At 35.8% G+C, this 17,088-nt stretch overlaps 1 protein-coding gene across 1 annotated transcript; it reads right to left on the bottom strand.

Moving 5' to 3' along the window:
• Positions 1–9,698: 9,698 nt before the first annotated feature.
• Positions 9,699–15,716, bottom strand: LOC114518914 (homeobox protein ceh-1-like). The gene is made up of 2 exons (XM_028538948.1): positions 13,517–15,716; positions 9,699–11,307 (listed from the first exon to the last, which is right to left on the bottom strand). Exons 1-2 carry the CDS (start codon positions 13,662–13,664, stop codon positions 10,802–10,804), a joined length of 654 nt encoding a protein of 217 aa, XP_028394749.1. The 5' UTR covers positions 13,665–15,716; the 3' UTR covers positions 9,699–10,801.
• Positions 15,717–17,088: the final 1,372 nt, after the last annotated feature.

Below are 17,088 nucleotides of genomic sequence, written 5' to 3'. Positions count from 1 at the left end.
GCTTTGGCAACATTTTGTGTTTTATCACTAAAGGCAATTGTGAAGAAAATTGAAGAATTTCACTTTGTTTTGAGAAATCTGCAAATTATGGGGATTGTCAACACGAAACTATTGTTCGCTTAAAATAAAGTTTTTACACAGTAATTTCCTTAATCGATTACAAAATTTAATCCACTGATTTTGTTTTAATTTATCTACATTAAAAATTAATTTCTGCATAAAAACTACCACGAAATACCTTTTCCGGAAATAATCTTAAATCTTCTTTTCTCGAATCAATAAATATAATCCGGAAAACTTTTTTCTATGACTCAATTTCATCTTGAACAGCATTTTTGCAACGTCTCCTATTTGGTTTAAAAATTATCGTAGGAATTTGATCCGCTTAAATTGATTCGGTGAAATAAGTAACTAAAGTTTGAAAAATATCTTAATTGGCACCATTCTGTTTCATCATTGCAGACAAAGGAAGATTATTTTACGAAACAAACTAGCCTGGATGAGAAAAATACATACATTTATAATGTTGGCAATTTTTGTTGAGGCATTATTATGGATGCAATGCATGTAATAGATGCATATATCTATATATTGAAAAACCTTGTATCGAAAAATAAATTTTCGAAATATAAGCCAAAAAATATTTTTAGGACATTTTTTTTTCGCAAGTCAATAATCAAACCGGATGACTTTTCGTCTTTACAGCATTTTTTGCAACGCCTCTCATTTGGCCTAATGTATTTTTTCTCAGAAATGAGTGATGATGAGGAATACATTCAGGAAAGCCCGAAGCAAACAACAGCAACACAAAACAGTGCACCACGGCGTGCCCAAAGACTTCGAAGAAGACGAACAGTGTTCTCTAGTATGCAACTTCATTATTTAGAACAGAAATTTCTTAGTAATCATTACCTCACCATACCAGAGAGAGACGCGCTCGCCCAGTCCCTGAATCTCAACAGCAGACAAGTTAAAACCTGGTTCCAAAATCGAAGAACAAAATGGAAACGAGATGGGTTAGGTGACCTGGTGCAACCTATGACGTCATTATCAAACATGACGTCATTATCAAATATGACATCACTGCCACCTATGACGTCTCTTTCACTTACGACGTCCCTACCAATGACGTCGTTCTCGTATATGCCACATATGACATCATTGCCTCATATAACGTCATTACATGGGCAATCTCTAGCATTATCTCCAACAGGATATAGAATTCCGATGTTTGGACTGCCATTGTCAAGTCATGAGATGAATTTCTCAAACTGTCATAGCATAAGATCTACTCGATACACATAACTAGATGTATATTGTATAGATTAGGGTAGAATATATTTTATATAAACGATAACTATAACTTAATAACAAGCAATTCACGATGTTTTTCTTTTTCCCTCTTTCTATTTATCTAAACCTTTTTGATATAATCAATTGTATATAAATGTAAATATACGCACATAATCTCCTACGACTAGCTATGAGCTCCTGGGAAAAAATGTGTCTAAACAATGTTTATCAGTATACTCTCGAGTATACTGAAAAAGAATGAAAAATAAATCGCATGCAGTAAATAGCCAGGGATTTGTTAATTACACATTATACTGCATGCATATGTCACTCGGATGCTATCACTGAAACAAATAATGAAACTTGTCTACGACTCTACATTCTATCGTGGCAGCACAAAATCTACATTCGTTCATCTTTGGACGTTTTGCAGAGTTGTTTGATCATAACACGAATGACATAAGGATAAAAAACCATCGCCTTCATGCAAAAAAGCATAAGACTGTTGTAGTGAATGTAACTGCTAAAGGCGTTTTTCCATATGGCTGGGTGCAAATGTAACCGACAATAACGTTTAGTTTAAATGTTTTAAAAATTGTTACTGGGGATTTTATGCCTGGAAGCGTACTTAGTTCAAACATGCAGATATGTGGATTCAAAATGACTTATAACAACGTTAATTATCAATCAACAAAAACCTATAAAAGAACTAATTGTTGATGCGGTTTCTCGCGTTTGGAATTCCTTAGAATCCATCATAAACAAAGAAAGGTGAATTTGGAAGGGTAAAATTATGTTCATACCATGGAATACCAAAATCTTCACAGCATGTATTGAAAATATTGAACCACAATATTTTTCGAGAGATAACGAAATCATGATATACCCTATAATATCATATTTCTAAACGCAGCACAGTTAATAAAGGGACACCCCAAATAATCTGTATATTATTCCACGTTTTCATCAGTGTAATAACTAATGGCGTTCCAGTCGAAGAACTTTTAGTTAAAATCGGATATCAAAGAGTCAATCGATTTAATTCAAAGTATCTAATACAATTAAATCCCATACGATTCACGATTGTGAAAGTGCTGAAAATCCTTGTTTGATGCTTTGGATAATTTAAAATCATTCAAATAACCATCTTTCATTACCTCCATGCACACACATCTCCAAAAAATTACTTAAAAAGTGGTCTGAAATTTTAAACATCCCAAAATGATTACTTTAATGGGAACTTCGTTAATTTGAATACCAGTGGAGAGAGAGAGATGAAAAGAGATGAAAAGTATCACGGTTTTAAAATCAAAATAATTATTGGATATATTCTCTCCATCCTTTGCTGGAGCGGCCTCGTTGATATTACAAAATTGACCACCTGTCACTTCATAAACGGCATTAACTTTCTGTCAGTCATTTAAATAGGATTATAATTTGCATTGAACATTTTTTTACGTTTAATTAGCCCATTGCATGCCTCATGCATTTAGTGAACAAACTATTTCGTTTGAATACTTATATACTTATATCAGCTTAATGTTTTCCTACTTTCTCTAGGTAGGTAGGCGACTTGAAAGATATTCTACTTAATCATTCACAATTACTAATTATCCCAATCATGAAGTAAAGGTTAAGGTTTTCACCAACTTTAATGATCGGCTGAATATGAAAAGCACGAGATGGCAATGTAGTCCAGTATGAAAGCATGCATGAAGTATTTTTTATAAAGGATCTGTTCAAAGGATAAAATTATGTTATTTCACACAACAGGGCAACTACAACAATCAACGATTTCTTTACTTTTACTTTATTCACCCAATAACCTCGTTTTGTGTCAAAAACTTACTAATGTCTCCTTTTAATAGGGTTGAAAATTACTTTGCTATTAAACCTAAGATTAGTAATCTTATATATAGGAATTTTTATGAGGTTTGCCCACAAAGAACCTTAAAAAAAGTTAATATGGCATCAGAGGCACAATACGTAGGAGAGAACAATCATTAAGGTTTAACTATTCCAAGGCTTTATTCCTGTGGGTAGATCCAGTTAATCACATACGTCAAAGAGAGAATCGGATCTGAAAAACATTCTGATAAAAACACATTTTACGTATTAGAGAACTCGACTTTATGTGAAAGGTCTTGCCCTATGAGAATCGACTTTATTCTTAGTATTTAAGTATCAAAAAGCTTTATTCTCAACAAGTCTGTATTTTCCAATAGGATTGCTTCGGTGATTGAAATTCTCAATTATAGTATAGCATATGACCTGTTTATCGTTCAGTCTTAAAAATGACCTTTGCAACCTCTCTTTACGTACGGCATTAATCACTATTTAGTGAAGTTAATTGCTGGAATGATTGCTCCTTGTAGACGATTTCAACAAATCTGTCAGATGTTTTATAATTTGCAACTTTGATGAAATCCCTTTTGAGTGCCATTAAATTTAAGTGGACGTGAGTTTTATCATTCATCTTACCGTCAGGAATTCTTTGTCAGAATTAAAACAACGCGACATATACTGATCAAATTTGTCGTCGTTATATTAAAAGTAATTAATAAGCGCCCATTTTCATGTATGTTACCTTTTATTAATCTGTTAACTTTATCTATAATAGAATACGAATTGAACCAGAAGTTATACCACAGAACAAAAGCTGATTATACGCTTATAATTAGTCTCGAAACAAGCTCGTTCGTATTTGTAAGGCTCAGTCATTTTTCTCTGTATACGGTTGTTCTACAAAGGAATTTTTAATACACAATCGTGCTTTTCGTAATTGGAGAATACCATTAACCTTTTATATTTTTGCAATTCTCACGATTCTCAAAAGTCCGTTTTCCATATGCAATTCAGTGAACTTACGAGTCTGACTTTTTTTTTCTTTGATGCAACACCTATTAAAAGATGTTTATGGATCATGAAAATAGAAATGCCATAACAGTATTTAGCGAAAGGAAATTGCGCATTAAAATTATTGAGTTACTGAATATGTAGAATTACTTGAATACTTGGTGAAATTAAAATATGTTGAAAATCATGGATGAACTTTAACGGCGGCGTTTGGTCACGATGAAATTTGCGAACGAAGATGCAGAAAGTATGTGTACAGGCCTAGAATTCGGTAGGGTAGGCTGGTAGGGTGAAGACTCGCGCCGGTGGGGTAAAGAAAAATTTCACAAATTCTGGACAATCTGGGCACAGTGAGTTTACATCTCCTCCGATTAGGCGGCCGGAGGAACTGTATTGATAATTGCGCAAGCCAAAGAAGTTATACCGTGATAACTATAAATCTGCATAAATAAGTGATAAATCTGTCGAATGCAATATGCCATTCAGCACGGTAAACAATAAAATCAAATAGAAATGAGAAAGAAAACAATCTCATTTTGTAAAATATCAACTTCTACACATATGACATATCAACACGAATCCACCATATGATTATTACAAAACTAATAAAGGATGATTAAGTCATTAATTACTGTAAAGAACATTATGCGATTATAAAAAAATCTAATATGCATTCAATTAAATTTTGGATGAATAGATTAATATTCCTGACAAAACGCTTCATGGTAATATCTAGTTATTAAGAACAGGCCGCTGACCCAGGATTATAGCAGGAAAATACATAATATAGGCAAAGAATGTCGTAAAACGTCAAGGGTAAGGTCAATTGAGACCTTTACCCATGCACTATATACGATTGTTGTTTTGAGGAATGAAAACTGGTGTTTGTGGGACATTTTCACTCAATCTGCTGATAATGAAACGTTCCTACGCGTGTTTATTCAAGCACATACTACAGGGGGGAGGATCGAGACATCGCGGGGTTACAAACTTTTCTTCCACTGATCTTAAATGTTTCCTGGATTGCGCATTATTTGGTAAATGAGAATAGGAAACGTCGGTCGTAAATGCCGATTTTAATCATTGTTCGCATCTATGGTACTAGAAAACAGAAAGAATTTAACCGATGTTCGTTTTAGGGTCGGACAAAAACAGCATTTTATGATTGAAAATGAAATGGTAAATTTTTTTAGTAAAAATCATATTTTTACGGAAATCGTTCGAACTAAGAACAGAAGCGCAATTTTCACATCTAATTGAGAAGCTATATAAGAAAGAAATAAGGAAGTTGTCAAGCAGGCTGTATAATCAAGTGTTAAGACTATTACCTGATACTGTGAAAATCCTTAACCTAGTGGAAACATTATGCGGAAATTCTGGTAATATTACGGTGTCAAAATAAGAACTTCCTGCATCCATCGTGCTGTAGTTTTCACTTTTTATTGTTTTTTTGTTTTCCAAAACTTCACTAGAGAGATGTCCATGGAAAATACAATGAACGTTGTGAGCTGTTAATGAGAGTAGGACAAGGATAGAACCGGCAAGGGACAGTGCGTTGTTCAAGGTCATGCAAGGACCAACAGCAAAACAAGAAGCTGCGATAATATTTAATCTGTAGACGGCTCGAGACACCTTGCAGAAAAAACTAGTTTTAAATAGGATCTATTCGATTCATACCGAAGTAAGCATTTCCCGTCTTAGCATGACTGAACACGCAAAATAATGATGCAGTAGTTAAAATGCTTCACTAGTAATACCAATTAATACTGAATACGGTGTATACGCTAAACATTACGTTCCAAGTCATGGGGCATGCACTCATTCCTCAAGGCTCTTCATTAATGGCTGATTTTTACTGTAGCGATTTGTGAAACAATCGGCTGAACCGATGAATAGGTTTCTGTTGATAAGTGTTTTTTCCATAACCTGACTAATCATATCAAAACTTGGAAATTTTAAAACGTTTACGTGCGTGTACGTAGATAAAAAAACGTGACAGTGGATATCAGCTTTAGCATACTATTCTTATTTCCCGTCATTAGGAAACAATGATGTTGAGAAACAATGAGACTATTTTCACTGTAACACTTTCATTGTTTGCTAGGAGCGGTTCCATTTCCTTTGACAAACTTCATGTGCATACAGTGCATAAAGCTAGCATATCGTGTGAATGCAATTTGTGAGAATTCTTTTTAAGCAGGCATTAAAATATTTGATTTAAAAAAGATAAAAAATCTTATATTAATAGAGAGTGTACCATTTTAACCGAAGTCGGACATGAATGACATTTTCTTACGCGATTGTTTAAATTTTTAAGGCAGAAGTTTTTTTACTAAAATACGCCCATCAAATTTTTACATCTTTAGATATATGCATAAGACTGACATAATACATACTAAGTATGGAGCATTAAAATATTTAGAAATTGTTAGTTGATGATGCAAATAGGTCATGATGAACAAGGTACAATTTAAGATAACTATTTACTAAGATATGCAATGCGTTGTGTATAAGTTCTGTTGTCAACTAGTTGTACTGTATTTAGTGATCTGGGGTCGGTTGTATGAATGTCGGATAGCGCTATCCAACGGATATAACTTTGATTAAATCTTAGTATTCCTAAACCAAGGATCCTCTTTGATAATTGTTGGTCCCAAAGATGAAATTTTATCGCTTTTCGAGCATTTTTAGAACGGTTGAAAAAATCACAATCCGGTGGATAGCGCTATCCAGCTTTCATAAAACTGGCCCCTGAATTTGACTTATTCAAAATCCTCTGACTCATTTGACGTATTATTATATATACTAGTGTGGTCCAGTGTTTCTTGCTGTGTTTTATTGATTTTAATTGTTTTCCATTGTATTATATTACAATTATTCCATTGTCAGCCTAATTAATTCTATTGTTTTCCATTGTGTTTAACTGATTTTAATTGTTATATTTCTTGTTTCCAATACGACGAAATGTCACAAGATCAACCATAATTAAATGCGGGGGGAAAACCATATTTATAGCACACGAATACGCCGAGGGTGACAATATATTTTATATCTTGTTCAGACAATATTGGCAGGTTAAATGGGGTAAAGGTTAATCTGTTAACAGCTTTTTTCCAAGTAACAATTGTTGTGTTAATCTGATACTTTCTATTTTTAATCAATTTTTCATCCGTGTAAAATAATTTAACTGGCAGGCTGAAGTTTTGGCAAGCCACACACTGACTATATATAGTAATGCGAGGAGGGGAATATAATGCTCAGCGCTAGTGATCATCTTTTGATGATCATCACGAACTTGGCTGGGTGTTATATCACACCGTACTCTCATTACGGCCTATTAATGATACATTATACTGTTCCAAATATGTATTAACCTGCCAATTTTGAAATATTCAGTTGGGCGGGGGATTTATCTGAGGAGTATTTATAGGATTGGCTTATCCTCTCTCAGGTCCTGATCTTAGACCGGGGTTCGTGAGTTATAATGTGGACAATGTGGTACTCCAAAATAGGGGCTACACCGGAAAGCTTTGGTCTGGCTTATAATTCATGATTTTAAAACTATGATTTCAACTGATATTATAAACACAATCAAGTATTATATACGCTAGTTACAGTCGTGTTGGTTGCAATATATTTTTCACGCGGAAGGGGGGTGGTTCTACAATTGTTCGCGAGCAAAATAATGAGTTTACGAATAATGAATAGCGGATTTAATTTTTGGGAGAGAAGGTCGCGATACTACAATGGAAACTCGTGTTTAATTAAGGCTAATGGTAATATGCATTTGGATTGATATGCTATATACCGCGTTCAGATGTTTGATTGTTTGAGATACGCACAAACATTTCATATTCAAACACAGTCAGCTGCTGGTTTTATATCGAAGAAAGCGTTTTATGCATATTTTTAGAACGCAAGCAAACTTTACTTCAGAATCCACGCTGCGAGTCTCAACACAACATTTCGAAAATGAACGAAACGTTAACGAAAATGATAACAGAGAAACCATTTCCATCATTGCTCCTGACTGTGGCTATCCCGACTTTCACAAGAACTGTATTTTAGTGACCCACAATATTAAATACATTATTACTCACACTGAGAGATATACATTAATGCACATACTGAGAGATAAATAATCCACATGCTAACCCTTTTTAAAAATATTCTGAGATGATCAGTATAGACTGACTGAATTTAAACATCGTTAATCTTCACTAAGCCGATTTTCTTCAAATCTAATATTCGAAACGCGCAATGAATGCTGAATAACGCTATTTGCGAAATATGCGCGCGAAATGTCAAATTAAAACGTTTTGCGCACTAAAACATCGCGATGTATGCTAATGTTGTTTTTCGGCAATTGCGAGAGCATAATATTGACATATTGGCCATTTTAGATAGCCATAGCGACTGAAAAACAACACGAAAATAAAAGATCTCACACTGTTTTTCCAATGTTTTCTTCAGTTTTATAGGGAAATGAAAACTAGAGAAGATCAAATGCTGAGTAAACTGGAAAAGGAGTGAATCTCATCCACCACATCTTCAGGATTAGTTTTCAGGAATTCGGAGGATATTACATCAGCCAGCTAGTTTCAATAATTCGATTCTTTGACCACATTTACCTGAACTCAATATGTGTGGACTATTCAAAACATATACAAAGACGTGACATCGTTTTCCCACTCACGTTGGCCACCATGCACCTAATGTACGATAGTGCTTAGTGAAACCCATCCATTTGAAGGCAGATCGGTCTTTAACACTTGTCGGCAGAAGCTGTGTCATCTTCAGATCAATATATTCATCATAATTCATCGCACTATTACACCCACTAATCTCCCCTGTGGCTCCCCAATTGGCGCAAATTAAATGCGCAATTGGATTTAATCCATTTAGATTTCCGGCGTTCAATCTTATAGAAGTATGTTAATTCTTCCGGTGAAGACGCTTGTTTGTTGAAATTCGCCGGATCAATCGCGCTAAGCCGTTTACCGCGCACACTCTCACAACAGACTATTTGTATATTTTAGTTTTACACCTTGACTATTATTAGTACTTTATATACAATATTAGAAATTTCAATAATGGAAGGTTAAACAATCAGAGATTCAGAAAACAAGAAGGCTGAACTGTATACACTATAAACACACTTTTACAATTGTCTGTTTACATTCAACTTTTCACCTTTTGAATGCACTCCTACACCTCGACCTACACAACTTTACAAGAGTAAGGAAATTCACCATGTAGGCTGCTTTTTCGAGGATTATTAATTGACTTCCTTTCAATCATCAAACTAGCCAATCTGCGCGTAAATTTACTCGAAATTAGAAATGTGTATAACTGTTGTTGCTCAACACAGTGGTGGACTATCGCAGATGCCCTCTCACAACGACCATTTTATCAAATGCCGCGCGGACGTGAATTGATATCAATTCTGTTTTTAACTGATACAGCGGATACAATCATCACAGCTAGCGAGTCAAAATTGAATACATCGTGCTGATTTTTAGAATTTATTTTCTATTCGTACTACTACTACTAATTTACAATATAATACAATTCACATTTAAATAGCGCAATGCTTAATAAGGGTTCAATATAAACAACATGGTCAGGTGTGAATATGATACATTATTTTACAACACAAAATCATTATCTATAACGAGTGAAGATATATGAAGGAAACAATTTTTCTATTTTCGTGACTAGAAAATACTTGAATACTTGCCGTAGGCAGTGACACATGTCATTGCACGCAATGTTTCTTACTGACCAACCTATTAACCTCTTCATCCGTATGCCGAGACATGTCAATCCTAACGACGCATTGAGCTGGGAATATAGGACAGGTTTCTTCCGATTTTTAGCGCTTTTTGGAGAAAATTTCGCTTGACGACGCCTTATAACGCTTTGTTTAATATCTACATTAAGTGGTTCAGCAGAGAAAAGAACTGTAAAATCAAAGAAACGTACAACATTAAACTTAGTTTCATGTCAAGTAAAGTTAAAATTTATTTACTGGCTATCCAGTCAGATCGCGGATCACGTGGTGAAAAATTCTATGCTCCGACGAATTTTTGAGGTAGAAATAGTTTGCGTAGAAAAGCACTTAAAACTTTAGAGATGAGTATTGTAACTCCGGGAATAATTTACAATTTATCCCAGATGAAAGCGCATTAATTAAATGCAAATTACGAGCAATGTGGAATTTCGATTCCACACCGGTACATCCCTGAGTTCATTCGCTCTTCGGCTTTGTTTAAACATTCTTCAACTTTTAACAGTGGGCCAAGCGCGTGCATTGATTGGCCATGTAAATGACAGTTGGAAATCAATAAAATTATCAGAGGGTTATTATTGTGACGAATTCTCTAGAACACAGTAAGAGATTGATCCATCGCTGCGTGCAATGACTTGTCTGCCTTTCACAGGGTCGGAGATGACATATGACTAATGGACTCGAAAACAGTGAATTCTGCATTTTACTATTTACAATATTACATTTAATGTTATTCAATGCATGGCCTCGCAATAGCCATCAATACGTGTGCATGAGACAGGCGCGAGTGCGCGGCCAAAGCTCTCATGAGACCATGACGATGCTGAGCCAATTGCTGTAGGCCATCGCACTACAATTTTTTCAGTAATAAAGTCTCGTTGGGTTGTACGGATACAGCGGCATGTTGGAATAAGTCACTTGCAAATTTGAGGTTGGACGAAATAGGCCGTAGTTTCCCGCTAGGGTACTAAATGGGGGCAATACACATTCCGTACGGTAGGGATAGCATGGGTCGCGAGGTATTCGAACAAACGTTCCAAATTCTCCAGGGAATCCCTGTTCCATGAGACCAAAATTTTGCGCCGTCATATTCTGCGTGGAAATGTTTTGCTTTTTCCATTTGGTGCGGCGATTTTGGAACCACGTTTTGACTTGAGTGTCGCTGAGGTTCAGAGATTTTGCGAGTTTGTTTCGTTCTGAAATTGTCAGGTATTTTTTATCGTCGAATTTTTCTTCCAAGGACTTGAGCTGCGAGCTGGTGAACGCCGTTCTCCTTCGGCGCATTTTGTGAATGTTCACTGAACCACGATCTATATCAGGAGTGCAGGGAGAACGTGCCTCTTCTAAGTCGCATCCATATTCCTCGTCTATGAAAGAATGTCAAAATAGAAACTTAGATAAAAAGAATATTTCTTTGTTAATTAAAATGTGTAATAACGATCAGGTGTTACGGTTTGACAAGACGTCGAATCATAAAATTGACATGCACGCGGGGATTAAGAAACGAGTTGGAAACCTGTCCGTCGAAGTCGCTAAATATTTTAAGCACTTTTTAACCCACTGGACGTATGATTTGTAAGATATCTCGAGAATACTATATATAAACCTCAAGACACAGATAATTATGAAACACGAAACCTACCCACTCATCGTCAGGGCAAAACCTCATTTCATAGTGTTACTTTATGCATTGTTAGTTAAAGACCATTCGAGTGTATAAAGCGAAAATTACCAACACCGAAACGCATTTGGGGAAGAGAGTGGAAAACTAGCATTTTTGATCCTTGGTTTTGAAAGGATGGAATTCTGGTTTGTAAATTTGGCTTTGCGAAACTTTCAAGTTACTTGAAATCTAGTAGAATGAAAAATGTTGGGCCCTCCAATCATACCCTGATTTCTCCCCATGCAAATAATATAAAACAGACTGAAATCCAACTGCGCGCTCTATCTCTCTATTTGTTTGCAAGGTCATCTTATCTTGCACACACTTTGCGAACCTCCTAGTCCCAGAAACCGATCAGAACTCGGGATTCTCGTTCAGTATCGCTTTTCACTTATAAATACATTGTATTGAAAGAGGGCATAATTGCCTGTTATTGTAAGTACGTCCTTTGTATGCTCTACGATGTTATGCCAGGACCTGTTGATTTGAAACCTTGATAAACGTAAACTTATCTTGGAAAAACATTGCGCGTGATATATGCTAATTTGCTCACGATTGTGCTTTTTAAAGCGTTGTAAAGGCGACACTTTATAGGTTCTCGGGATACAGTAAACTTTGGGTCAACTCCATTCCATTCCTTCGTCAACCGGTTTTAGGATTTCAAATGCGGGGGTCCAGTGTACCTCAAAAAGGTCAAAGGAAGTTTGGAAGCTTCGAGCTAAGCCTATCGTCCTGAGGTTAAAAGTATACGATTGTCTCATAGTCATTACAACTGTGTAGTTTATTCGATTCAAACTTCCGAGTGCGTTCTTTAATCAATACCTAAGGCCTTCGGGTTGATTAGATACAATAACCGTAAGCTACACTGTCTTGCAATTGCTTCAGAATGAGTACAGCCGATAGATCAAGGCACCCGCGTGCACTCATATTAACCTTTGCTCAAGATGGCCACCAAAAAACATGTTCACTCTAATAGGCGCATGTAGATAATAGAAATTTCAAAACTATCTTTTCTATTTCCCATATTAGCCCTTAAACCTAGGACTACGTAAGGCTGATTATACAAGCTTCCGATCTTCATTGATCGCTTTTGGAAGGAAGTACAAAGGAGAAACCTGCCTTCACAAGTTTCGCGTACTTGCCAAAACACTATAATCCTAAAGGCGCTTAAAGCGGCCAATTCGAAGACGCGCTGTGAATTTACAGAGATTTAAGTGCTAATTTATATATTCTTCAGTTTAGAAAACCCCATCCCACAAAGGGTACTTGTGTAAACTATCGTTCGTTTAACCTATTCTTAGGAGCGTGTATGCGACATGTTTATCCATACAGGAACCATATAATGCGTTAGGAAATCCGTCGGTTGAAGTAAATTATAAATCTAGCCTTTAGATATAGCTATGAAATGAAGCATTCGGCCGCACAGTGAGCTCAGTATATTAGGATAAAGTCAATGAACGCTTTAACAAGTATGTAGCTATTTATCGAACCGGTTCGATCCACTTTTGCTGAAAAGATGTGTCGGTAATAGAGTTCTAGATGCAAGCGCATTTCTTTAACAAATGTTTCCTTTTGTTAGTTCCTTTAGTTAGTCTTTTCTTAGAAGTCTTGTTTTAAACGTCGTGTTTTAAACGATGTGTTCAACGCATGAGTCTCAATGGCATCTGAATCGATTATCTATTGTTTTTAATGCGTTCGGCACATGTGAATCAGTACATAAAAATACAGTCATAAAAACCAAAAATGAATATGTACGCAATATATTCTACCGTATCGAGTTATAGCATGGATTTTAATGTGCACTCAAAAGCATAATAAAAAGAGTGTTGAAAATCATGGTTAGGTTTAACATGACTCTAAGTAGAGGTAGACCACTGTGGAACACTTAACAATACAAACTTTCAATCACACACCTTCATCATCATCATCTGTGTCTGTCAATTTCCTTGCTTTGATATTCTGCACAGGATAGTTCTCACTTTTCACGTTCGGACTATGAAATGTTTCCCCATCATCATAATTCCTTGTTCCTAATATCGCGCTAATACTGAACGAGTTCATCCTTCGAAGAGTGTCCTTTACCACGATGCTGAAGTGTTTGTGACGGTGTGCCCAGGCGAAGAGAGCACCTAATACCACAGGCACTCCAAACGGGCTAAATGTCGGGCGAGCCTTTGAAATGGTCTCCTGTCGTGATATGAATCAGGCGTGACGAAGTGGTTTAATTGTTTCTTAAGTGTTAAATTGTTTTCATAACAAGAAATCGTTCGTTTCATTTATTACCCGCAGTTAAATAAGGTAACAGCCCCCACGTGCGACTACCATAGCCATATTTAATAGATCATTTATGTGCCTAAACACTTTTCAGCCATTGAATTTTCACTGCGAACATACGCTCATTCATGTGTGTTTTGACGGGATGTTAATGGCTAGGGTTACCAGTAAACAATTCATTCGGCTAACGCCTCCTCACATGGTCACACCACCTCTGCATATAAATACCGGGATACAAACACGTACAACTGATATTTCCTTATGGACATTATAATTTGAACGGAATGAATTTTTACCTGGCGCACAATAGTTATTCATATATGTGTTTAGATAGGGAAATTGGCTGGCAGGCTTTAACAACACGTTAGTGATTACAACGCCGTCTGTTAGAATGCTTCAACATCTCTAAAAGACTAACTCCAAAAGCTGTACAAAGCCTTCTTAAAAATTCTTCACAGTTTTGTGATTGAAAAAAGCAGATATCTAACTTAGCTACGAGTATGTCTAAAGAAAATATGTCAGCTATCGTTGATTATAACATATAATTAAATTTTCTTAATAAATGTAAAGTTTGTAGCATTTCATCGACTTACTTCATTTGTAATGTGAAAACCTATTAGCGTCAGTTCCTGTGGGGAAATTAGGAACGAAGGGGTTTTATTTTAATACGGAGGAAAGGAAACTGACTTATATAAGAATAGAATTAACTGCTCAAATTCACAAGGAAACGCGTGATGTATGTTAATTCCAAAACATCTTGCGACACATTAGCCCGTTTTTGAAATGCGCAAAAAAAATTTATCTTTTACAACTGACATGTATGAAATATAGGATCCTCTGCATAAGAAGGTTTACATTCCGTCTTTTTTTTGCAGAAGTCTCTTTTAAAAAGCACTTTGCCCACCTACTCACCGATTCACGCTTTTAAATAAAGAAGCGCGCATAAGCTTCTTTTCTTTCAATGCACTTCGTGCCCGTCTCTCAAGCCCACAGCAAGGCGTGCGTCAACTAAACGCAATTAAATTCTTTGTATCGAAAGGCTAACTGACCCATCAACAATCTGACAGATTTTCGTTGTCTCTATAATCAAACTATTACCACTCTTAAAACTAGGCTATAAATTCCGCGGAGATGAAAAACAGCTGTGCGTATAAAGGACGTGCAATAATAAATCCAGTTAAGATTGAATACCACGGACAGGAAGAGCAATGCGTCCTAAAGCTGTGCAAAACTGTGAGAATGAAAGTCGGTTAGCTTGTTTATGTTAGCAAACAAATATATTTCTTTAATAATCAATACACGAATGAGTCTATTAATGGCTGCATAGGATACCAATCGTTTAAGCGTATTAGGTTTAAACAGCACTCAAATTTCAAAGTGTTTAGCAAATCCGGTAAATGGATGAATAGTGTTTCCGCAATGCAATATTGCACCAAGCTTACGCTGATAGAAATCACTTAGGGTGCACGGACGCCTTCCATGAGATCTTTGAATAATATTGACATAGGTCCACAACTGTATTCTAGTTCCATATATTTTTTCAGGGCATTAAATTGTTTATATTATTGCTATTTAATGTAATTAATTGCCTGATGATATTTTGAGTCAAAGTGTCATTCGGCCCGAGTATAATTTTGTTGCTTTCGTGTTCACCTTGACGTATGTCATTGGCATTCAAGAAGTGGGTTTTTAATGCGCCAGTCTGCACTGAGAGAATTCACTGGCTTTATTAACACGTATTAATTTAAAAGATTAAAAATCTGCGCAAATGGTGGGCAATAATTGAATTTAGATAATGACTTGAATGATATCACAAGAATAAAAAATGCACATGAAAACGATTCACGAGGATTATGTGGATTTTTTGGCCTTAAAATAAAATCTCAAATTTCCCTGACGATTATAAAATTTAAAACGAGCCGACTTTAATGTACACACACACACAACAAAGATTAATAGATTTTCAAAATGTTTAGGTGACATAAACAATTAAGATTGTAAAAGACGTCACCAGGAACTTGGTGATTAAAATTAAAAATTGGCACAACTTTGGCTCTCTTTGGGATTGTTTATCGACTTTTCTGATCTAAATTGTTTTAAAGCTTTAAATGTTTCGAATTCTTTTCTCAAAATGCGCAACCGAAACTCCGGATCGAAGACGAATCCCTGGAAATCTGATTATGATATCAAAAACACTGAAATCCTGTAAAATACAAAATCCAATCACAAAGAGCCCAGAAATTCCGATAAAACGAAGAAAACCGGAAAATATATTATCCATTTAAAGATTAACGCGGGACAATAATTATTGTCTATTGAATCAATGACGCAAATTGCATTAGAATTTGGTAAATTCTTTGTAAAAACATTGGATCTTGAATCGTGACACTCAGCTGATCTCAAAGAAGGCTGGATGGAGCATTTTTTAGATACCCAGAATATGTATATTGATGATAACTGATAACATGTATGAGCTTCGACTGATTCGATGCTTTTACGACGATCTTGAGACTTCACTTCAAATGAAATTCACACGGGAATAAGTTCGTGGAACTGTGATAACAACTGGATTGGAGTCATGTGATAATCGGCAAAGAAAAGATTATAAATTTTCATGACATTTTTCGGCTTGCCCTGTTTGCTTAAAATGCTACAATCCGAGCGCTATTCAAATTTGTTATCTATACCAAGAAGTATAATTTTCCTAAATAAACTGTGAAATATCACACTTAACTTCTTAACTTCTTCGAAAACGGCGACCATATTTAATTGCGTGCGTCTATAGTAGTTATTGCATACACGGGGAATTTTCCAGAAAAGTGGATATACTCTCTGCTGATGATAAACTCTTGTTAAAACAACATGTAGTTAAGTATCAATCACGCAACACGTTTTCCTCACGTTTGACTATCGCATGAGAATGAAGCCTCAAACCTTGCATGCAAGGCTCATGCCAACTTTCACATCGACTTTCATTATTGTTTTGAACATACTATAGTAGCACTACCTACTCCACGCTCCCGCAGGCGCAGACATCTTATTATGGTCGACTGGGTTTGATCTACCCGTAGATTATGTAATAATTTCACGCTAAAGAAGTACAAGAAATAAAATGCAAGCTCGATACACAAGTAAGCACTCAAATGAAATAGGGTTTTGTCGGCAGGTAACAAGCTTATATACAGTATACATGAAGTACCACTGCCCACTG

Source organism: Dendronephthya gigantea, unplaced genomic scaffold, assembly GCF_004324835.1.
Source record: "Dendronephthya gigantea isolate DGI-Jeju-01 unplaced genomic scaffold, DenGig_1.0 000012F, whole genome shotgun sequence".
Lineage (NCBI taxonomy): Eukaryota > Metazoa > Cnidaria > Anthozoa > Malacalcyonacea > Nephtheidae > Dendronephthya > Dendronephthya gigantea.
This window is presented reverse-complemented; position numbering and strand designations above follow the sequence as displayed.